The sequence below is a fragment of the Nansenia antarctica genome (genome assembly GCF_963989245.1).
Source record: "Nansenia antarctica genome assembly, chromosome: 1".
NCBI lineage: Eukaryota > Metazoa > Chordata > Actinopteri > Argentiniformes > Microstomatidae > Nansenia > Nansenia antarctica.
Genome location: NC_137674.1, coordinates 24,308,828 through 24,332,261, shown reverse-complemented (window position 1 = coordinate 24,332,261; position 23,434 = coordinate 24,308,828). Strand labels below are relative to the sequence as shown.

At 42.3% G+C, this 23,434-nt stretch overlaps 2 protein-coding genes across 2 annotated transcripts; both read right to left on the bottom strand.

Moving 5' to 3' along the window:
* Window positions 1-3,304: 3,304 nt before the first annotated feature.
* Window positions 3,305-12,447, bottom strand: pank2 (pantothenate kinase 2). The gene is made up of 7 exons (XM_080540045.1): window positions 12,152-12,447; window positions 11,203-11,555; window positions 8,705-8,958; window positions 7,422-7,598; window positions 7,192-7,315; window positions 6,086-6,211; window positions 3,305-4,768 (listed from the first exon to the last, which is right to left on the bottom strand). Exons 1-7 carry the CDS (start codon window positions 12,363-12,365, stop codon window positions 4,718-4,720), a joined length of 1,299 nt encoding a protein of 432 aa, XP_080396171.1. The 5' UTR covers window positions 12,366-12,447; the 3' UTR covers window positions 3,305-4,717.
* Window positions 12,448-12,923: 476 nt separating this feature from the next.
* Window positions 12,924-19,524, bottom strand: mavs (mitochondrial antiviral signaling protein). The gene is made up of 6 exons (XM_080540998.1): window positions 19,449-19,524; window positions 17,542-17,590; window positions 17,245-17,378; window positions 16,862-17,042; window positions 15,377-16,107; window positions 12,924-15,249 (listed from the first exon to the last, which is right to left on the bottom strand). Exons 3-6 carry the CDS (start codon window positions 17,365-17,367, stop codon window positions 14,239-14,241), a joined length of 2,046 nt encoding a protein of 681 aa, XP_080397124.1. The 5' UTR covers window positions 17,368-17,378; window positions 17,542-17,590; window positions 19,449-19,524; the 3' UTR covers window positions 12,924-14,238.
* Window positions 19,525-23,434: the final 3,910 nt, after the last annotated feature.

Sequence of the window (23,434 nt, the reverse complement as noted above, 5' to 3'; positions counted from 1 at the left end):
TTTTGTTGACCGAGCCAAAATAAATGATTAAATAAACGAACAAATCATAATCTGTTGTCACTTATTACTGTTAACTAATACATTGCGCTGTAGAACTGTTGTATAAAAGCAATATCACACTCGAGGTCGTGCTGTTATACTGAATATCAGCACGGCTGTGATTCGGTCATAGGTACGAGGCCGCAGGCCTGTTACAGCGGTCGAGGATAAAGAAACACAAAACAACACCGTAGAAGTACAACCCCACACAGGTTGCAATGTAAAAGACCTGCATGACAGTCTGTCTAGTAAAGTGCTTGAGCGAATGAAGGACTGGGCCGAATAAAACCTTTTCTCAGTGCTGAAACCCAGAGGTTAAACAAAGGAACTGAACATATGCAAAACACATGGTTGACTTCCTCTATGAGCAGGATTGATGCAAGATCTTAGGGTAGTTCCAACTGTTTGATTTACCACAGCTGCTGAACATTTACTTGCCTGTAATGGGGGAAAGAATAACATGCTGTGTTAAAAAATATAGCTAGCTCAACGACAGGAAAACCACGGATCTTACTACAAGAACAAATCATAAGATGAGCAAAAGATGATTAAAACGAATGGCTCATTTAAAACGCTAATAATTAAGTGATATCATAACATCCATGCCAGAAACTCGATATGCCAAATATCTGACTACTAAGTCTGGTATTTGAACTCTGACCTCCGGCCTAAATTAGCTGCTGCATGCTCCTGGAACAAACTCCCTGAAGAGATCAAACAGGCCCAAACCCTTAAAATATTTAAATCTAAGCTATAAACCTTCATGTTTTGCACCAGTTATGATTAAACACAAACACTTCTATCAATGTCTTTTTTCCATTAACTATTGTCTTTTTAAATGTTTTATCTATTTACTTCTTATATTTGCTTTTATTCATTGTAATTTTTATTGTCTTATGCTCCTCTTGCTGTATTTTTAAATAATGTATGTAAAGCACTATGAATTGCCCCTGTTGTATGAAATGTGCTGTACAAATAAACTTGCCTTGCCTTGCCTAAAACCCCTAAACATGTACCAGACCCCAAACTGATTGAGCATTTTCTTTTAGATTTTCACCTTAAAGCTGTTGTCCTGTCAAATCACCACTCCTGGATAGATTTTTCACTCAGAGAACAAAGCTCACAGTGTGTGGTGATACCTTTCTGATTGGCTAGGTACTCTCATACATCACCTTTCTGATTGGCTAGGTACTCTCATACATCACCTTTCTGATTGGCTAGATATTCTCATACATCACCTTTCTGATTGGCTAGATATTCTCATACATCACCTTTCTGATTGGCTAGATATTCTCATACATCACCTTTCTGATTGGCTAGATATTCTCATACATCACTGGAGTAGTAGGACCCTTCATGCCCTTGGAATATTAATAACATCATTCAGGCATTTGATGAAATAAAATATTTTACAACCTTAGAGATGCATTACATGGAATAATCATTTGGCTGAGATTTTAGGGGGGAAAAGACTAATGGAAGAAATATAAATGTTGTGTTTTTATTGACCGAAATAAAGCTAGAGCTCAAATGGTTTTAAAATGAGTTAAACAATAAAGGAATACAAATGAAAACCACATGGTAATGCAATTAAAATCAAATCATGCATCATCACCAATGAATGTCAGGCTTAGGTCCTGTTAGAGGTGAAAAAAGTCATATTAGGGGCTCCTTGTCTTTCTTAAGCCATTGGATTTCATAAGCAGGCCCTTCTTTTTTGAAGGCTTAAGGGAGTACCGTAAGTACATACTGTAAAAATGCAAGGGACCGAATGAATCAGATCAGGGTCCTCCTTAAGGGAACATCTTGGAAATAATACGAAACAGACTAGACTGAACTTCTGTGAAAGTAATTCAGACTGTGACTGCATTAACCGACTGGAACACACACAGAGATATATTTCCTTCATTAGAGCATTCCACAGCATGACACTATCTCCTGAGTCCAACATTGAATGACGTGGAATGTTCTTGAATGCTCTTGACAGCAAATCGGGTATTATTAGGATATTCTATAGGCCTACTTGGGGAATCATCTGTTCAAGCAGGCTAACCCAATGATGGAATTAGGACATCTATACAAAACGGAAGGACAATATAGGCTATAACGTATTTTCTAATTATGTTTTAACCCTTATTGACGGAATCATTGATAATAACAGCCTATGACAACTGAAACAGCATCGAACTACACCACTTAACAATTCCTCGAATTTTATATTTTCAATCGACTAGACCGCAAATTGAATGGTATTGAGGTGTCCACTACAGGTCATAATCGAAAACAGACACGCTATAACTAGGCCTATATTTGTAAAAACTGATTACTTAAACTCATATATCTTATGAGCTTAATATTCAAATAATGTAATGGGTCAATTATCAACAGGAGAAAATATGTTTGCTGCTCATCCAAGTCTGGAAATATGCAGTAAGCTGGTCCTCATACATTTTAAACATAATTCCGTTGTGTATAGATAGATAGATAGCCTACTGTACACCTACACATCAAATACATCTGAACTTTGTAGAGAACAGATCCCAGATATACAGATGTAAAGTCCATCACTAGCCAGACGATCGCTTTATTGCCTCCATATTCATACACACAAAAGACGCGCAAGGTAGTATTTGACTTACCTGTTTATTGTCCGTTTATTAGGTCTATAACGGTTTCAGTAGATTCCAGGAGTTTTGAATTTGTTTGTTCAAAAGTCACAAATTAAATGCAAAAAACTAACAAAAAACAGTTGGTTAAGTCGTCTTAATTCATCTCTTCATACGTAGTTTACGGGACACAGGTCTACCTAATAGCCAATTATGCAGCCTTTCATCCTTTTGTCTGTAAATTGCCAGCTGTACAGCCAACAGACAAGGGAAAGAGAAGGTGGAGCTGACTCGTGGACTTCTGCACGATTTTAAAAGGGGCAGGATTTTTCCCTGGAAAGAAAGAAAGACACTACCTCTTTCATGGATGACTGTAGAGCTTTTCCACTCAGGCAAGAGAACGTTTTGATAAGAATAGTTTATTAGTATGCCTATAAAGCCAACACATACCTAAAGCTTAGTGCCACGATGGTAAAATAGTAATACCGCATCTAAATATTCAGAAGTTATATCTTTTCAATATGTTAAATGCATAATCTGTATTTTGTACAAACGTATCATGGACGTTCTTGTAGTCAAAGCGGTCTCATCTTGCATAATTGCTGCATGTTATGCATTCTTAGGATAATCGATAAATACAATCTCAGAATTTTACAATAGAATAATTTATTTTTGTAAGAAAAGAAGACATTCTGTAATAAAAAAGTACAAACTTTTTGCACAAAATACATCTCACCAACAGAGGGAAACCGTGGTCTTATGGAGTCAAAAATGTGTCTGATTCCAAACTTTTTTTTATGTATACTGTACAACAAAGGCACTTAGTGATTTATTATCAACACAATAAATCTATCTTCAAATTCTGCAATACAAATGTAAAATAACTACTTTGCACATTTTTGAGACAACATTGCTATCCAGAGAAAGAATCTACAACCTATGACCAATGTCTGATTCATAAGGGAAATAGATTGTGGTGAAACAAAGCAACAGACCACAAAGAATGCAATCAGGTTAAGTAGGTAACTTTCCTAAAGATTAAATAGTGAATATGCATTACATGGTCTGTATTCTTTAGAATACTTACAATAGGACAATTTACAAGAAATAAAAATACATTCAGTGTATACACACTGGCCTACCTCACAACCTGCATCTCCAACAAAATCAGAACAGTTCAAACAAGAGTGAAATAATAATTGTCTTTGCAAGGCAGAATTTAAGACCGAAGAGAATAATGACACTATAAAGAAAAGTGTAAGACATAAGTGTCTCTCTGCAAACAGTTGGTTTCTCGTAATACATTCAGGTGAACAAAGTAACACAATAACGTCAACTCTAAAAACATCTTAGTGTCATACAGACAACATATGTTCCTTGTCAACCGACATATCTCCTGTCTGCTACATTCAGGCTGATAAGTGTATATTTATCTTATATATTTGAATAAAAGCATGTGTGCAATCTGTACAACGGTTGCAGAGATTATCCTGATACCTTCTTCTCCTATTTTTAACATGACTGTTAAAGAATCTGAGTCTGAAGTGTAACAGTAAAAACCCAAAAGCATCCACCTGCTGTACCATCCCTTTAGCAGTGAGTGACCTTTCCTTTGTACAGCAATAGAACTGCTTAGCACTGACAGTCAATATACAATATTTGTAGTTCTCAGTCCATTGTCCCTTCATACACTGGTTTATTCATATCAATACTCCTGGCCTATTGTGAACCTGGTTTCTGTGTGAAGGATTCAAACTGAAGGCTAACGCAGCTTTTAAACGGCAGGACTACTGGTGATACCATTACACAGTGCATGTTTAAACATAGAACATTTAAGGCAAAATGGTGAGTTTTGCAGACTACCTAGTTCACACTGCAAATAGATGTGCCAAGGTATTACGGTACATGCAAGTGGATAGGACAACAGTCATGGTTGCCTTTGCACCAATGCAGTGAGGACAGATGAAGGGAAGTCCAAGGCAACAGTCTTTGGGTTAAAGCAGAGTTAAGTGCTTAAGTGTGTTTCCAGTAGAAGAACATGTGGAGAGGCGAGGCCTTCAGCGCCGCAACATTCAGGATGGATTCAGAAGCTCCAACAATGCCCCGACTGCTCCGAAGTAGCCCTGGCAAAAACAAGACATCAGTTTAATAATAATAATAATAATAATAATAACAACCCTAGTCGTCTATCTGTACAGTATAGTATAGTGGATAGTGTACATAGCCTTTATTTATGTAAACCAGCTCCTTCCCTTCTTGTCTTTTTTAGTTGTTTTTTTTTCTTTCCTAGCACCAGGGGAGCCACCCCTCCTAAATGTCGTTGTTTGGTACCTGTACTATAGCAATGACAATAAAGACCATTCATTCATTCATTCATTCATTCATTCATTCATTCAATAATAATAATAATAGCTTTAATTTATAAAGCGCCTTTCACAAACCCAAGGACGCTTTACAAGGGAATGAAACGGACAGACAAAACAGAAAACAACAAAGCAAAAACTGAAACAATGACTAGGGGCCAAAGGCCTTGGAGAACAGATGAGTTTTGAGGGCTAGTTTGAAGGAGTCCAGGGTAGGGGGGCGTTGCGGATCGCTATGGGGAGGGAGTTCCAGAGGGTGGGAGCTGCTACGCTGAAGGCTCTGTCCCCAAAGGTCCGTAGGTTGGTGGTTTAGTAAATTAAGTAATAATACCTGAGAAGTCGTGATTTATCGTTAAAATTGTCATGGGTAGGAGGGGGAGTTGTTACGCATGACACACATCAGAGTGCCGGCAAACCCCTACCAAATAACAATAGTGACGATAAACCATGGCTTTGAGGGCATTATTGTTTTTATACCACGGTTAAACAACAAATGCGAAAATTGTCAAAAGAAACCAATGATTTCAGTTTTATTTCAGATTTTTTATTTTATTTTATTTCAGATTGAGTTCAGATTGATTTTGTGATAGTTTCTGCCTTTCGTTGACAAAAAAGACAACTTCATGTGATAAACAAATCTACAGCAGGGTATGAATGTCATAACAGGTTATTTAACCATGGCAATATCATTATTAAATTACAGCTTTGAACATGTCTAAGCCAATCACAATGCTTGATTTGATCAACCCATTGTATAACAGTAAATAAACCTCTTCCCATGATTCATGCTGTTGGATATAGAATAGACTGTCAAGGGAAATTTGAAATCGTTTTCTGTGTACCGTATTTTCCGGACTATAAGTCGCTGCGGAGTATAAGTCACATCAGTCAAAAAATGTGTTTATGTATTTTCGTAATATTTTTAAATGTATGAATTTATGAGTATGAATTAACATTTAAAAACATGTTAAATTATCTATATTTCTGATATATAAGTAGCACCTGACACCAGGCAAACTATGAAAAAAAAGTGTGTAATCTCTTGACTTTGCCTCAGGGCCTGCCTGAGGGACTTACCTCATGCCTGAGGAACAGGGCCTTCAGCTGCCCTTTGGACCAGTAGTCCATGGCGTAGGCCAGGAGCTTCATGGACAGGGTGTTCACCCTCAGGAAGTTGCCCACGAACACCACTCTCTCAATGTTCTTTAGAAAGAGCAACAAAACAATACAGTGAGATAAAGGTTATTAGGGAAAATGCTATCATTCTTTTCACGTTATGGCAGCAAAAGGATAACATTCCAATTAGTATCCAATTTAAATTCTATTTCCATTCAAATATTGTATGATGATGATGATACCTTAATTAGAAACAAATCAAATGTAAATGGTAAATGGACTGACTTATATTACGCCTTATTCCAAAGCGCTGTACAACGGCCTCTCATTCACCCATTCACACACACATTCACACACCAATGGCGGCAAGCTACCATGGAAGGCGCTGGCCCGCTCACTGGGAGCAATTTGGGGTTAAGTGTCTTGCCCAAGGACACTTCGACATGTGGCCAGCCGGGGCTCGAACCGCCGATCTGCCAACCTTGCGAGCATTAGATGCCGGCTCTACCTCCTGAGCCACAGCCGCCCCAAATGTTTCTGAACGCAGCAGATCTCGGCGCCGTCATAGCCCTGTACAATGCTGCTTGATCCAGATTTCACAAGGCAGCACCGTAAAGAGGCTGAAGGCAAAGAGTGAACAGCAACTGGTGCTCTGGGAAACAGCATATCACTCTGTGTGATGTTCATGGGTCTTCATTGTTTACATTTTGGGCATTTAGCAGACGCCTTTATCCAAAGCAACTTACAGCAAAAGAGCAGAAGGGCTAGGGACTTGTAGTCCCAAGAAAGTTAACTCCCTTGACAGAGCTTCCGACGGGCCTTATACAGGGTCGTTATAATCTATTTTTACACGCAACCTAAACTTAACATGGCCGCTTATATTTAGAAGAAATGCTACTTTACATTACAGGGTTGTTGGGCGGAGTTTCACTAGTAATGTTGCAGGCGGGTGGAGCAGCTGTCATCTGTAGCTAACTGTTGTTAGCCGACTGGAACCTCAGCCAACACAATTGAACCACATTTAATTTGTATACTAAAGCTTTACGATGCACATAACTTGAAATCACCTCGTTCAGTGCACACATCCTGGTGATGGAACCAATGTTGTTGGTGATAGTCACCAACGTAGCCCTGGCTAGGTCCTCTTTGGAAATGGACTCCCGTTTGTCTTTACACATCATGTTCCCAAAACTATAAATCAGAGAAAATACAGTTAAAGAAAATACAAGTTACACTGGTGATGCACTTAGTCAAACCGTCAAACCTGATCAGATATCTTATCTTATTGTATACGTACCTTGAAGCCACAGCGTAGCCTGGGAGCCCAAACCTCTCATAGTCTCCACCGTAAATGTCACGTACGAGCTTGTCGACGTGTATGCTTTCCCCTTGTGACGCCATCGCCAGAGCCTCCTCGAAACTGGAGCATCCAGTCAGGAGGCAACAGAGTCCAAGGAAGGTCCCACCGCCCAGGCTGGAGATCACACAGGCTGTTAGTTCCTCCATCTACATTTGGGTTGTGATGCATAGAACTCTATACAGGGTTCCTACAAGTTTCCTACAAGTCCAATTTAAGACCTTTTTATACCTTTTTTTAGACCTCTTTAGATAGAATTTTAGCCCTATTGCGACACCATATGATAGCTATTTGTCATCCTCAAGGTGATGAAATGAGTGATTTCACTGCCATACAGACAGAAAAGTCTGAAGGATAATTAATATAAAATAAATATTGGTTCCAGCTTGATTAACTGCCGCGTAAATAGATGTGGTCGGACTGATTTCCTTGCAGGACAAGCTAATCGAATTTTCAAGACCTAGCACCTAATTTTTTTAGACCTAATGACTTGAATGTAGGACCTTTTTAGGCCTTATAAATCGGATTGCTGGATTTTAGACTTTAAGGCTTCTTAAGACCAGCGCGGGAACCCTGTCTATAAGTGCAAAGCTACTAAAAAGATAGGACGATAGAAGGTGGGTAGAAACCATCATCCAGATACCATCACTAATAATACCATCCAACTAACATCCCTAGTGCCTTCCTCCCCGCTCCTCCTCCAAAGGTATCGGTCCAGGTAAAGAAGACAACCAGATTCTGTTAGGCTACATGTTCTATAATCTATCTAATTTAATGTTTTTCACCCTCTTCATATAAGGCTGCCCCCCCCCCCATCTTGCTTCCTACTCCAGTCATGGAGGACAGAGGGCCATTATGTCAACGAGGGACTGAGCAGTCATGTGCCAGACAAAAATCAAAGAGTTCCTTTCAAAGCAACCAGACAGGGAAACCTGCATAGGAAAACAAACAGAGGGAGCAGCAGAAAGCCACCGCCGGTGGAGAGCGTCGGAAAAGCACAACGACAGATAATAGTGACCTCAAACTGGTACTGAGCAAACTCAATTAAAAAAAATACAACATCAACAAGTTTAACTCAAAGAGAGTATTTAGAGAGCAATCTCCTTAGAAATGCTCTCGTCCGTCAGCTACGTCTTAACAGCCTTGTTACAGTAGTTTTAGCACCGGAGCGCTAGCGAGACACACTTTAGCGACCTCACTAAAAATCCTACACAAGTCCTCACCTCGTCCCGGTGACCCGTTTATAGTTGTTCTTGGAGTAGACTGCCAGGATGCTGACACCTGACCCAATGTTGACCAGCAGCAGTGGGTAGGGGTTCTCCAGGTTGTAGGGTCTTTGGACACAGTGGTCTGGGTCTGTGGGGTTCTCGTAGTAGTAGCACTCGGAGGGTCCGCTGGACACCACTGAGTCGATGTACAACACTCCCCGGACCAGACAATCCACTTCGTCCAGCTTCAGCAGCTGCAGGTCAGCCATCTGTGGAGGGTAACAGATCATCAGGAGAGTAACAGATCGTCAGGAGAGTAACAGATCATCAGTGGAGAGTAACAGATCGTCAGGAGAGTAACAGATCGTCAGGAGAGTAACAGATCGTCAGGAGAGTAACAGGTCGTCAGGAGAGTAACAGGTCGTCAGGAGAGTAACAGATCATCAGGAGAGTAACAGATCATCAGGAGAGTAACAGGTCATCAGGAGAGTAACAGGTCATCAGGAGAGTAACAGATCATCAGGAGTAACAGATCATCAGGAGTAACAGATCGTCAGGAGAGTAACAGATCGTCAGGAGAGTAACAGGTCGTCAGGAGAGTAACAGGTCGTCAGGAGAGTAACAGGTCGTCAGGAGAGTAACAGATCGTCAGGAGAGTAACAGATCGTCAGGAGAGTAACAGATCGTCAGGAGAGTAACAGGTCGTCAGGAGAGTAACAGATCGTCAGGAGAGTAACAGGTCATCAGGAGAGTAACAGGTCATCAGGAGAGTAACAGGTCATCAGGAGAGTAACAGGTCATCAGGAGAGTAACAGGTCATCAGGAGAGTAACAGGTCATCAGGAGAGTAACAGGTCATCAGGAGAGTAACAGGTCATCAGGAGAGTAACAGGTCATCAGGAGAGTAACAGGTCATCAGGAGAGTAACAGGTCATCAGGAGAGTAACAGATCGTCAGGAGAGTAACAGGTCATCAGGAGAGTAACAGGTCATCAGGAGAGTAACAGATCGTCAGGAGAGTAACAGGTCGTCAGGAGAGTAACAGATCATCAGGAGAGTAACAGATCATCAGGAGAGTAACAGAACATCAGGAGTAACAGATCGTCAGGAGAGTAACAGGTCATCAGGAGAGTAACAGGTCATCAGGAGAGTAACAGGTGAATGAATGAATGAATGAATGAATGAATGAATGGTCTTTATTGTCATTGCTATAGTACAGGTACCAAACAACGAAATTTGGGAGGGGTGGCTCCCCTGGTGCTAGGAAAGAAATAAAAACAAAAAAAACCAAGAAGGGAAAGGAGCTAGTTTACATAAATAAAGGCTATGTACACTATCCACTATACTATACTGTACAGATAGACGACTAGGGTTGTCATATTGCACATAGTGTTATTGCACATTCATTTAAATTTAAAGGTCATCAGGAGAGTAACAGGTCATCAGGAGAGTAACAGGTCATCAGGAGAGTAACAGGTCGTCAGGAGAGTAACAGATCATCAGGAGTAACAGATCGTCAGGAGAGTAACAGGTCGTCAGGAGAGTAACAGGTCGTCAGGAGAGTAACAGGTCGTCAGGAGAGTAACAGGTCGTCAGGAGAGTAACAGGTCGTCAGGAGAGTAACAGGTCATCAGGAGAGTAACAGGTCGTCAGGAGAGTAACAGGTCATCAGGAGAGTAACAGATCATCAGGAGAGTAACAGGTCATCAGGAGAGTAACAGATCATCAGGAGAGTAACAGATCGTCAGGAGAGTAACAGATCGTCAGGAGAGTAACAGATCGTCAGGAGAGTAACAGATCGTCAGGAGAGTAACAGGTCGTCAGGAGAGTAACAGGTCGTCAGGAGAGTAACAGGTCATCAGGAGAGTAACAGGTCGTCAGGAGAGTAACAGGTCATCAGGAGAGTAACAGGTCGTCAGGAGAGTAACAGATCGTCAGGAGAGTAACAGGTCATCAGGAGAGTAACAGGTCATCAGGAGAGTAACAGATCGTCATGTTTTCCTTCAGCTCATCTCTCAAGAAAAAAGATTCTGAGGAAGATTCAAAACTGACACTGAAAACTAAATTATTGTTGCTCTATCAACATAAACACATTCTAATTACATGGCATCACAAAACAACAAACCCGGTCCCATTAGAAATAATCACAATTTCGGGGCGCTTAGGTGGCGTAGCGGGTTAAGTGTTGACCAATGTAACCGCAGGGTCCCCGGTTCGATTCCGGCCGGGGACATATCCTGCATGTCATCCCTCCTCTCTCTCTCACCCACCCTTCCTGTCTAAATCTTCACTATATCTGTCAATAAAAATGAAAAATATGAGTGGGACTGCCCCACTCAGAAAAAATAACTTAAAAAATAATCACAATTTAAGATAAGGCGATTCCTGTTATATGCCGTCATGATAAAACAATGATTGGGTGGCAGATGATATTACCCCCAACCCTCCACTAAAGATTGTGGTAAGGGACTGGTTCGGTTGTATCTGAAAGTGCCGTGTGGTGTGAGAAACCCACCGTGCGAAAGTCTGACTCAAACTTGTAGGCCCCTCCTCCGGTGGCACACAGGGTGGTGTGAAGGCTGGAGAAGTGTTTGCTTCGCCCCATCTGCAGGAAGGCAGGGAGGTCTTGAGTGGGGAAGCGGATGAAGTGCAGGTTCCCTGTCCGCCCACACATCGTCAGGTCCTGCAGCTCCAGGTGGACGTCCCGGATACCGGTTTTGGCGTACGCCGTATTAGAGGTCAGATAACGACGGATGCTCTTAAGGTTCTCCACCTCTTCCTGCTCCTCCTCCGCTGTGATATCTTTGGGTTCGAAGTAGACCAGCTTCACCAGAGTGCCACCAATGTCCATCCCGAACCAGGGAAAAGCTGCATGACCAACAACAAGGAGAACAGTTCTGCATTATTACATTCACTATCATCAAACAAATGTCATCAGAATTGGTAGAAGTTCACAAATATGAAGTTGTGAAATAATCTCATGTAAAAGATTTAGAAAATAATAACTTGTTCAGACTGATAGGTTATTATACTGAACACATCCACCACAGGATGGGAAGCAATGGAAGTACAGTGTGTTCTAAGACGCCATCTTGTCAACCTGCTGCAAAACAATCATAGTCGCGCTAATTATCGTAGCATGATACATTTGACTGTTTCTGGTGTAAAGGCATGGGCAAATTGAGAGTCACTAGCGAAATGATCCTGCAAAATGTGACTGGTTTTACAAAAACAGACAGTCAGCCAAATGGGTTTGCAAATGACGCAGATGCTTGCCAACAGGATCGCTCATGTAACGGCGGGCAAGCTAGCTACGGTAGATCACAAGCCATACCATAGCGAATGAGCGTTAGCAACAGCGATCAAGCCATGACTACCCAGGCTAGACATGTACAGTAGACTAGCTATCTTTAATAGCGGATTAACTACATCACATCACTGCACCGGAATACTGCAACACATACGAGGCCTGCTCTTTTTCGGAGAATCAATCCTTTGCCTGCTTGATGAGTTGGATGTGCTATGTTGGTCATGGGATGTGCTCCCGCCAGCCTCCATGCTAGCGTCGGATCTGAGACTGGTCGACATCTCCTTCCTCGAATGCGACTGCTTCAGTGGAGCCGTTTCCTCCTCTTCCTCCGTAGCTTCATTATCGCACTGATGGCCATTCACTTCCATCGAGAGGAGAACTGAAGGTTGACGTTTTGATATGAGAATCACCCCTGGCAAGGTTTCATGTATGTGTGACTGCCTGCGACAATCTTGTGTTGTCACAGAACTGTCATTTCTCACCAATGTTTTGACGCCCACTCCTTTTCACAACAAGATGGGCGTGTACGGTGAGAGCTTTGAGCCAATCAGTTGTCATCTTCGAGTGTTCTCGTCATTTCATTGGTCGACGTCGGTGTTGTGTCTGCACTAAGGCGGGGCTACAGGGGTGAACAGCCAGCACTGCGAAACAGTGTCGTTGTCGTGTAAGACAAATCTAACATTCAATGTCGTAAACCTGTCTGACAACAAATGTGTTCAATTGAACCAAACCTACAAATCACATGGCTTCTAAAGCAAACAATACACACAGAAGAGCATCCAAGTAATGCTATACAATTCAGTTATTCATACATTCTATAATATAGTTGTATAACAGATTGAACCTTGATGAAATTGCAATTTCCTATTGTTGGAGATCATTCAAAAATGTCATACAAATTAATAGATCGGAAAAAATTAGGGCAGTATTTTATTGATTTTCAATAACAGAGCAGACTGATTAAGATGAGATCATACTCCACAGGGAAGATACACATCACATGGTTTACAGTCCATCTGTAAGCTAATGAAGACCAGACCAACTGTTTTGTTTGATACAACTATCAAGTAGGCCTGTCAGTATTTTTGTCATTGTCTATAGTGCAAAACATTCATAATGTACCTGTTTATTCCTTACATAGCCTTTATATCACACTATTTACACTACATCACATAACATTAGATACATCAATAGTAGCTATTGACATTTAAAAGTGCTTTATTTATTCAAAAACTGTATTTCTCTCAATTATGTTGATGGAGAAATCATAAGACTGCAGTAGGGAAATAAGGACGGAAATTAAAATAAACTTAACATTTTGACAGAGATCAAATACTAATACTGCCATATATTTTCATCTACCTGCTGTCAGTAACTCCATAATGTCATGATTTCTTATTACCTGCCAATCAAAAAACAATATAAGTTGCAGAAATAGAGTATAGGTAACCCTATTCTAGAAACGAACAACTATCAATACATTAGCTACTGTAGCTACAGTGCACTAAGTGGTATACTCCTACTTAGTGCACAGTCATATTTGGTTGGTTTATATTGAATAACATATCATAAATCCACACAGGCCGAACATAATATTCTCTATATAGGCTACTGTATATTTATTCCCAGTCAATGTCTTAAAGCACAGAGATACAGTATTACAAATAAATACAGAAGATGGCACACATTAAAGGGAGCAACAAGAAGCACGGTGTGATGAAATAGTCAAATTGTCTTCTTATATAGAAGAGATCCAAATAAGAGTCTTGGATTTATGTTTCGAAGATAGAAATATTCACAGACTAAGTCAGCAATCCCTCCCAAAAGGCGAAGCTGCTTACAGCATTTTGCATGAATCAAGTGCTTATCAGTGCTTATCAGTTAAAAGTATTAGTTGAGGTCCTGATATCAGATTCCACATATTTGCAGTTAGCACACAAATGAGCTGAGAGTGGGAAAAAAAACAATTTCAAATGTAGAGAGAGAGCGATATTGAAGATTTCCATGATTCATAGTTTCTTTTTTTTTGACAGATCAAAGTTCTGGAATGATATCAATATTGGTTAATAATATTCATTAAATATTAACCTATTTGCCTCACCCGTCACCTCGCCAAATAGTTAATTCCCTCATACTCTTCTAACCCCTAAAATAAGGCACCATGCCAACATAATCTTAAAAAGACTGATACATAATTTCCCCTTTCTTTCTTTCGCAACGCTCCTTCTTTCCTAAACCCCTTTAATTCCTAAACCTCCATGCCAACAGGGCAGAGATCCCGACAGCAGCAGCTGTCAGGACATAATAGTTCTGTGGATTATGTGTCACAGGGGCTCCTCCCTCCTCCCTCACCTCCTGCTGGCCAAGGGTCCTCAGCTCTGGGATAGCTTCGACCCCCCTGGGCCCTGGGTGATGGATGTTCTCATTGGGGGGGGGGGCGTTGACAATGGATAGAGTAACAACAGCACTAGTGGGTGGAGCATAATCAGGCTGTTTGGATAAAGTGCTGGTGGCTTGGCCATTGAGGATCTGACCCTGCTGTGACACTTCGGACATGCTAACTGCATTCCCCAGAACCATCTCAGTCGGGACACCGTTCTGACCGCCGGACGATTCTGCGTCGGACACAGAAACTGCATCTCCGAGTATAATTTGGGCTTGGGCTTGGTCGTGATTCTCAACAGGAGGACTTTCAGATGCACTCACGACATTAACCAACATGCTCGGGGATTGGCCGTCATGGTTCTGGATAGACGGCTCCTCGGAGACGTGGACCACGTTAACCAGCACCTCCTGATCCAGCAAGGAGCTCTGACAAGAGGACTCGTAGTGGTCCTCCTCAGGATCGTTATGGGAAAGGGGATAGGGCTCCTCAAGAACTCCGTTTTCCTGACATGGCAATGGAGCGGGAGAAGGCTGGGTGGGTTCCGCAGCAGCGACAACAGGAGTAGCCACGGTAACGGGAACTGGAGCACTAGGCCCAAGGCCTGACACGGACGCACTGATCTCCAGACGGAGAGTGTCTCCTGAGTATGGCGCCTCACAGATCGGTGAAAGCATAGTAGGAGAGGCAGTGTTCTGTTGTTCACTGGAGAGAACTCCAGGCTTACTGAAATACCCGTCCCCATCGTTGAAGTAGGAGGCAGTCCCATCGGTGCTATCCACTGTGGGTGAGGTGGTGGCCGCGGCCTGGGAGGTGTCCTGGCTTGAGTTTCCTTGGGCCGACTCGGTGTGTTGATCATTTTCACTGGCCTGAAGGAGAAATCAATGTCAGTTCTCGCATGAGTACAACTGACTCTTTCAAAATAGGTTTTTGAGTGAGTAGTTTTTAGGCCGCATGCAAAATTGCCAACCAAGCACACAAATATGACATATTTACCTGTATTACAGTTGGATCAGAGTGTTCTACAGGCTGCTGAAGAACAGGGACGACTCTGCTGATGTCTGCTGGGGGTGTGGTGTCCTGAACTGGTCGTTTCTCAGGCGTCTTGACCGGGGCAGAGGCGGCAGCAACGACGGGAGGACTATCAGAGGGTGGGGTTGTCTCGGCTGGCGCAGCGCTTTCAGTTGAGGATGGGGTGGTCTGGGTTGGAGCGACATCTTGAGATGGTTTGACCTCCGGGAGTACTGTTTTGATAGAATCAGGTTGGGGGGAAGAAGATCGTTCAGTCGACTCGAGTACCGGTGGTTCTAGTTCAGATGCAGTCTCGGTGTTGACCCTTGACACCTGACCCTCCAGGGCACGTGCGTTGTTTCCATTAGGGATCGGATTCGTGTCGACGGAGGACAGGACAGGAGGTGCTTCCTGGGGGGCTCTCTCAGGGGCTACTGAAGCCTGTGGGGCCTGAGGAGGAGCAGGCGGCTCTGGAGAGGAAACAGCACTGGGAGCCTCCTGAGGAGCCGGGCTTGGGGGGGCTAATGGCTGGGTAGTGACCTCGGGAGGGGATGGAACCGGAGGGTTTGACTCTGGAGGAGGTGCTGCCTGAGTTGGAGGAACCACAGCTGGAGTCTCATCAGTGCTCTCTGGAATGGGCAGTGATGGATTGGTAGATGGTACTGGATGGACATGAGCCAGGATGACAGTAGTAGCAGGAGAGGGAGGTTGGGGATCTAGGGAAGGAAGCAAAGAAAACAATAGCTGAGACTGTTAATCATAACAGTCTAATCATGTAGAAAAATACAGTAGAAGACAGTAAAGGTGTATTAAACATAATTAATTGAAGCACTATGTTCTGTTTTACATTTCTCAAAGAGTAGTGCTTAACCTCAAGTTAAAACTACATTTCTACAACAGCATGTTTGGATACTGGATTCTGATTGGCTAGCAACAGTGGCAAATATCCCAACAACCTTTAGTTCAGACTGCATTTCCAGTATCAATGCGCCTCCCAATCAATCTGATTAGGAACACCTGTGCTGACCTACAATGCAATGTACGATTAATGATTAATGATTAATGACTGTAAATAAATGAATGTAATGTTAAAACTGTGTATTTATTTTTTATAATATGTGGTGGCTGTTGTAGAAAAGCAAGTTACCATTCGAAGGCGGGGGTTGTGGACTCATTTACCACTGTACAGGGTTTTCCTACTCGGCTTCGCCTCGTGCCACAACCCTGTACCAGTGGTAAATGTCTCCACAACCCCCTTCCTCTCATGGTCAATTGCATACATGACCTCTAAAGCCAATAATTAACTCCCCTGAATAGAATTGTATAACTCAAAAATGTCAACATTTTAAAAATAACACCACACAGGCATTAATAAACACCTAATGGATCAGATTATGTGAAAAACGAAATGTTGTCAAAAATGGAGATAGAACCTTATAATTCTAACGTCACGCAATGATGATGACTTACTGCTCTGGACTTTGAGAGAGTTGTATTCTAATCTGACCTCCTCGGCCAGAGTCCATTGTTCACACAACTCAAGCGCTTGGATCAACTCATCTGGCCAGTTTTCCCTCCTCCTCAGACAGTCCAACAGATGCTGCATACCATTATAGTTGCCACTACTGCTCGTCTTGGCCTCTATTTCATCCTGAAAATGAGGTGATGATGACATTTGGCTAGTTTGGATAGCGTTATACTTCAATCCTTGGAAAAACATTGCAATGGTGATACATGGTGAAACATGAACATAAGATAACATAACTTGAGGCAATCAGAATGTTAATGGCCAGCTACATAATCATCAACAAAGACTGAAAGTCCAATCAAAGTTCAAATGAGTAGAAACTCACCCTGTCAGACGATGTGAGACAGGGCAGATTGGGCACAATCTCTCTCGGTTTGACCTTGGTCACAAACTTTGCCATGTTCCTCCGGAGGTAGCCATTGTAGAGTTTATCATTGGCGTACAGCATCTCTATGCTGTCTTTTTTAGTATAGCAGGAGAGAGCATTGGAGAAAATAATAGATAATTATTAGGTGAAGTCTTTAAACAGCGTGATATATATATAGCTACATTTTCACATACAGTACAGTAAGAATTAAGACTAAGATAGAAGTAGGTCACAATGGATAGTCTGGATCCTTACCTGGCCTCTCAGTTGATTATGAGCCTTTTGTCAGGAAATGAAATGAACCCTGTTCATAAAAAAAAGGAAATGAGGTTAAAAAAGCACAGATTTGATGACGCAATATCTTCAATATCTGCTAGTTAGCAAGACATCGCTGAGAAGGAAACAGAAGACAAGATGGGCCACTGGGGCTGGAAATACCACTTTCTTTCATTGCTTGGAAAAGCGGAAATGAAAGTTTGAAAGTTAGCCAAAGTGAATATACCAAGATTTCCCTCAAATATTCTCTGAGGGGTGTGTGTGTGTGTGTGTGTGTGTGTGTGTGTGTGTGTGTGTGTGTGTGTGTGTGTGTGTGTGTGTGTGTATACCTTGTTAGATAATTTACACAACCAATATTATTTGAGGAATTGTATAAGGGAAAACAATGCTGTATTGAAGGGGTGTGACTGTGAATGGACTTAAACTTGTTTCTAATTGAGAGAAGTTGGACAGGCCCAAACTAGTAACTGATTAATGACCTCCAGACTATACGGGAGCTTAATATCATGAGCTACGGTGAAGGAAAACTACTGTGTCTGTCTTACTCCAAACAAACACCCATGACATTTTAACAAGTTTGGATAGAGGACGGCTCACCAACCCCATAAGGGCAGTAACAATTAGAAAATAAAACCACCATTTTCAAAGTGTCTTAGCTTTTAGTAACACGTTTGTTTTTTTAAGGAGTTTGTGTCCTACTCCTTAGTACATCGCAAGGAATTATCATCCCACACATGTACTTGTTCTTGAGACGTCCTTTAAAGCAGAGGTTTCACTGTTAACACTGTTTACACTTATACAGACATCTGAAATAATCTGTTGTCATGTTCAGGATGAACTCCTGGCAAGATGTCTTGCAGAGATCTCTACGCCGGCCTACTATAATATTAGCATGATTTTTGTATCTATTATGTCTACATGTTAAAGTTGACTACTGTACTGCATGTGTAATAGCTGCAGCCTAGTAGGCTGATTCTACCCTGAAATGGAGGTACATACATGCTATGGGCACTCAGTAACATAGGAGCAAAGTCTTTTGCCTTTGAACTCCCGAACAGCACCTGTGTCCTTCTCTGGTTAAGCAGGCACACAGAGACCATTGTTGCATGGCAAAAGTTCAACAACACTAGTATTTCAACTTTAAAAAAGTGACTAAACTGATAATTATGAAATGTGATGAAATATTGCTAATTAATGTTGACAGTGACCTGCTTTGAGGAAAAGCACCTTGACACAAGGACAAGTATGCTGAGCTGTGCCAGGAGAATGTCCTCTGCTAGGCCATCAGAGCCGTGTCTTACCTGGCTCATAGGGTTTGGTCATGGACATTAATGACGGAACTACTATAAAGAAGTAAGGACATTATGCTTAATAGAATAATTTGTCAAATGATGAATAAAAACAATAATAATATTGTAATTATACAAACAAGTGCTAAGTTAATAACGGAGAGATTGGAGAGATATCATTAATACAAAGTTATTCTTGTCAACCAAGTTCTTAAAGCGAGAATCGATTGCTCTATTTGCAGTATTACGAAAAGGGAAATATAATAAGGAAAACACATTTCCACATTTTACGACACAGACAGTTGCCAGAATAGGCTACAACGAGGAGCTGAGGCGCCTTAAATTGATCGAAATGGATCATTATTTAACCAGCAAAATCCAAACAGTTGCGCTGCCAATTGTCAAGTTTGATACAAACTATCATCAGAGCTATTTACAGGCCAATAACTTTGATCAAGGCTGATATATAGACGTAGCATGCAATGCTAGCACTCTTTTCCTGGCTGTAATAAACACATCAAAAGGCATTCGCGACAACTGCAACAGCCATATATTACGATTAAGGAAGTCTGTAATAATAAAATCTTCATATCTTACCTTTTCGTGACAGCTACGTTGTAGCAGTCAAATCTCTCTCTCTCTCTCTCTCTTCGATTTTTACTTTCGATAACCCCCTGCACACGCCGCCTCCAGGGGCGGTCCCTCCAGCCATTCGCGATCTCTGATTGGTTCAGAAGTAGCATTTCTCATTCATGATTGGAGGACGGAAACCGCGCATGAAAGTTATGACGAATATATACTGTTTCCGTCAGAGAAGGATGGCCCCGATATTGACAACTTCAACATGTTTTAGTTTTTTGTTGTTGTTGCAATGTTCCAACTTTCTACAGAACAATTGTGTTTGCCTCAAAGCTTTGAATTATGATCATCTAGAAATTAAGAGGGACAGACAATCAGGGAGAGTCAGTGAATGAAAAAAACAAGATGATTGAAAACACCACTACACACAGCACACCACACATTACAGCAAATGAAAACCCATTACTGCCAAAGTTATAGGCGGCCTATTACATTTCTCCAAGTCATAGGGTTTATCTTGAATAACAGACCCATAAACCTTACTATAGTCTGACATTCACAGATTACCCCATCTAACACTGATCACCTATACTGTAGGTCTACCCATTTCTCACCAGGGGGGCTACTTTCTTGAAGTGGGCCTAAAAATGTGGTGTACTACTGTGTTCTCACTAGAACATTTGCTTCACTTGAAACAGAGTTTAGGATAAAATTTGCTTTACTCTGCGTCGGTTGGAGCTGTGAGAATGCGCATTCGAAGTCGCTCCCGCAGCAAAGAACCAACGGATGCTCCACTTGAAAAGGGTGGTTTCGGTCCGCTTACAAACGACGCATCCATCACTTTGCTTCGCTTCGCTTTTGGTATGAACGCTGCTCGAGGCTGTCCATAGGAAAACAACAGCGCACGAGTGTTGATCTGGATAAGAGCGGGACGAACGGGCAATTCTCAATGTTCTCAGGTTTACATGAAGGGCTGTGAGAATGCCAATCAGAGAAATAATTTATGCAACAATGTTGCGAACTCATCCACTTGCTCCGGGTCTCGATTCTGACTTTTATGTGAGAACATGACCTCAGTCTCACTAAATCAAATTTGACGGATTAGATTCTGGGTTCTGACATTAGGCACCGGGTGTTGCAACCTACCCCTATATGGCAACAGGGAAGCTACCTGAGCAGTATTTAAGACAATCGATCATCAAGGATGATACAGTCAATACAGTACTTCCACATTCCACAAATTACAAGTAATAGTAGTCATAGGCAGCCTATAAAACCTCTCCAAGTCATGGGGTTTATATTGAATAAAAATCCATGTTAATTTACTACTATGTATATATGTATATGTAACGGTACATGTGGGAATACGGTACATGTGGGAAAACTAGGGTTAGGGTCAGGTGCTACGTCGACTTGGTACATGCTGGCATGTCTAACCCTAACCCTAACCCTAACCCTACCCCTAACCATAGCACCCTAGCACCTAACCCTAACCCTAGTTTTCCCACATGTACCGTATTCCCACATGTACCGTAACATATATACTACTATATACAGTACACTCACAGATTACCTCATATAACACTGATCTGAAAACGTGTACTGTAGCTCTAGTCATTCCCAACCAGGAGGTGGCACTATTTTCTTGAAGTTGGCCTAATAAATGTTGGGTACTACTTTCTCACTATAAATCAAACTTGACCAAACCTGTGTCTCTGTCTGTGTCTCTGCCTGTGTCTCTGTCTGTGTCTCTGTCTGTGTCTGCCTGTGTGTCTGTCTGTCTGTGTCTGCCTGTGTCTCTGCCTGTGTCTGTGTCTGTGTCCGTGTCTGTCTGTCCATCCGTGTCTGCCTGTGTCTGCCTGTGTAGATAGATAGAAAGAAAGATATACTGTAGTGTGACGACCCTCTCTCTCTCTGTCAGCTGGTTTCCCTGTTGGCTGCCTATCTGACTCAAAGAGCCAGTGTGGGCGCTGGGCTGGGACGGTCATTGGCAAAAAAACGTATCTGCCTTTTTAGCTCTCTTCTCCTACGGGCAGGTTGGCTTCTGGTTTTGTTCTTCTTTGTTTTGTGCACATCATACAACGTCCCACAACACACATTGTAAATGGTAAATGGCCTGCACTTATATAGCGCCTTTATCCAAAAGCACTTTACAACGGCCTCTCATTCACCCATTCACACACCAATGGCTGCAAGCTACCATGCAAGGCTCTGCCCCACTCACTGGGAGAAATTTGGGGTTCAGTGTCTTGCCCAAGGACACTTCGACATGTGGCCAGCCGGGGCTTGAACCGCCGATCTGCCAACCTTGCGATCATTAGACGGCAGCTCTACCTCCTGCGCCACAGCCGGTTCAACAGGAGTTCAGTAACTGTTTTCAGTGCTCGGTTACAGCCACGTCCCGAGAGCATTTTAGCTTTGGTTCCAACTGGCAACCTTTTGGGAATGACTGGAGATGGTTAGCTAGCTTCGAGTTCTTGCTGGTGTGCTAGCTAGCAGGAAGTCTTTTTGTAATTCTATGTTCATAATGGCCGTTCATATACAGTATATCTGAAATGAGACTTAATGGATTTTTTTTTTATCCCCTAAGGCTACATTTCATTTGAATGCCAATGTGCTCTGGTTATTTAGTCCATTGAAGCAACATGCATTAGGGCATTGCCATACCATTACAGTAGCCAACATTACATAATGGGTTACATTATGGCCAGGAAGTGTGATTGCCACAGTGTTGCCATAGATTTTCAAGAACATCATACAGTACATGCTTACTGTCAAGAATATAGCTAAAGCTCAAATTCAAAACCCAAAGCAATTCAACTGTCTAAGCACAGACACTCTGTGGGGGTATTTTAATGTTTGGAGAAATGTAGAGGATATGTATGGTTGACTGATTCATTGCTTTGGGCCACTGAGCAATGTGTATCCCTCTCAGACAGAGATGAGTAATGGTAAGGTATTTACAAGGGTCTAGCAATAACTGCCAATATGGACCACCAGATAATGGAATGGAATGGAATGGACTTTATTTGTCATTGCTACAGTACAGGTACCAAACAACGAAATTTAGGAGGGGTGGCTCCCCCGGTGTTAGGAAAGGAAAAAGAAAACACATTTTAGAAAAAGCATAGATGCATAAGATCACAAGAAGGTAAGGAGCTGGTTTACATCAATAAAGGCTATGAAGAGGACTGTCGGAGAAGACTAGACCAGATTATGAAATTAAAATGATCGAATAGTTTTGCATGACACAACTTTAACTGAATAGAATGTTTGCACCTTTATACTAATCATCAACTCATTCAAACGCATATATACTGTATATTTACATGCTGCACAGGGCCTACACACACCTGGAGAGGCCACAGAGCATGGTGAGGACCATGTTCTTCGACTTCTCCAGTGCATTTAACACTATCAAGCCATCACTGCTGGCTGACAAACTAGCAGTGATGTGTGTGGAGGACTCCCTGACGGCTTGGATCCACAACTACCTCACAGACAGGCGTCAGTATGTGAGACTGCAGGGCTGTCAGTCTGAGGTGGTGGTGTGCAACACCGGTGCCCCCCAGGGAACTGTTCTGTCACCCTTTCTCTTCACCCTCTATACCTCCGACTTCCAGTTTAGCTCCGACCAGTGCCACCTGCAGAAGTTTTCGGATGACTCCTCTATCGTCGGTTACATCACAGACGACAGGGATGAGGAGTACAGGGCCCTGGTGGAGAGCTTTGTGCAGTGGTGCGACACCAACTACCTTTTGCTTAACACCAGCAAAACAAAGGAGTTGGTGGTGGATTTTAGGAGGAAGAGAAGGACCCCAGCCCCCATCACCATCAAGGGGGTGGAAGTCGAGAGGGTGGACTCCTACAGGTACCTGGGAGTACAAATTAATAACAAACTGGACTGGACTGACAACACCGAGGCTCTTCTCAGGAAAGGGCAGAGCAGACTGTTTTTCCTGAGAAGGCTGAGGTCTTTCGGTGTCTGCAACAAGCTGCTGCAA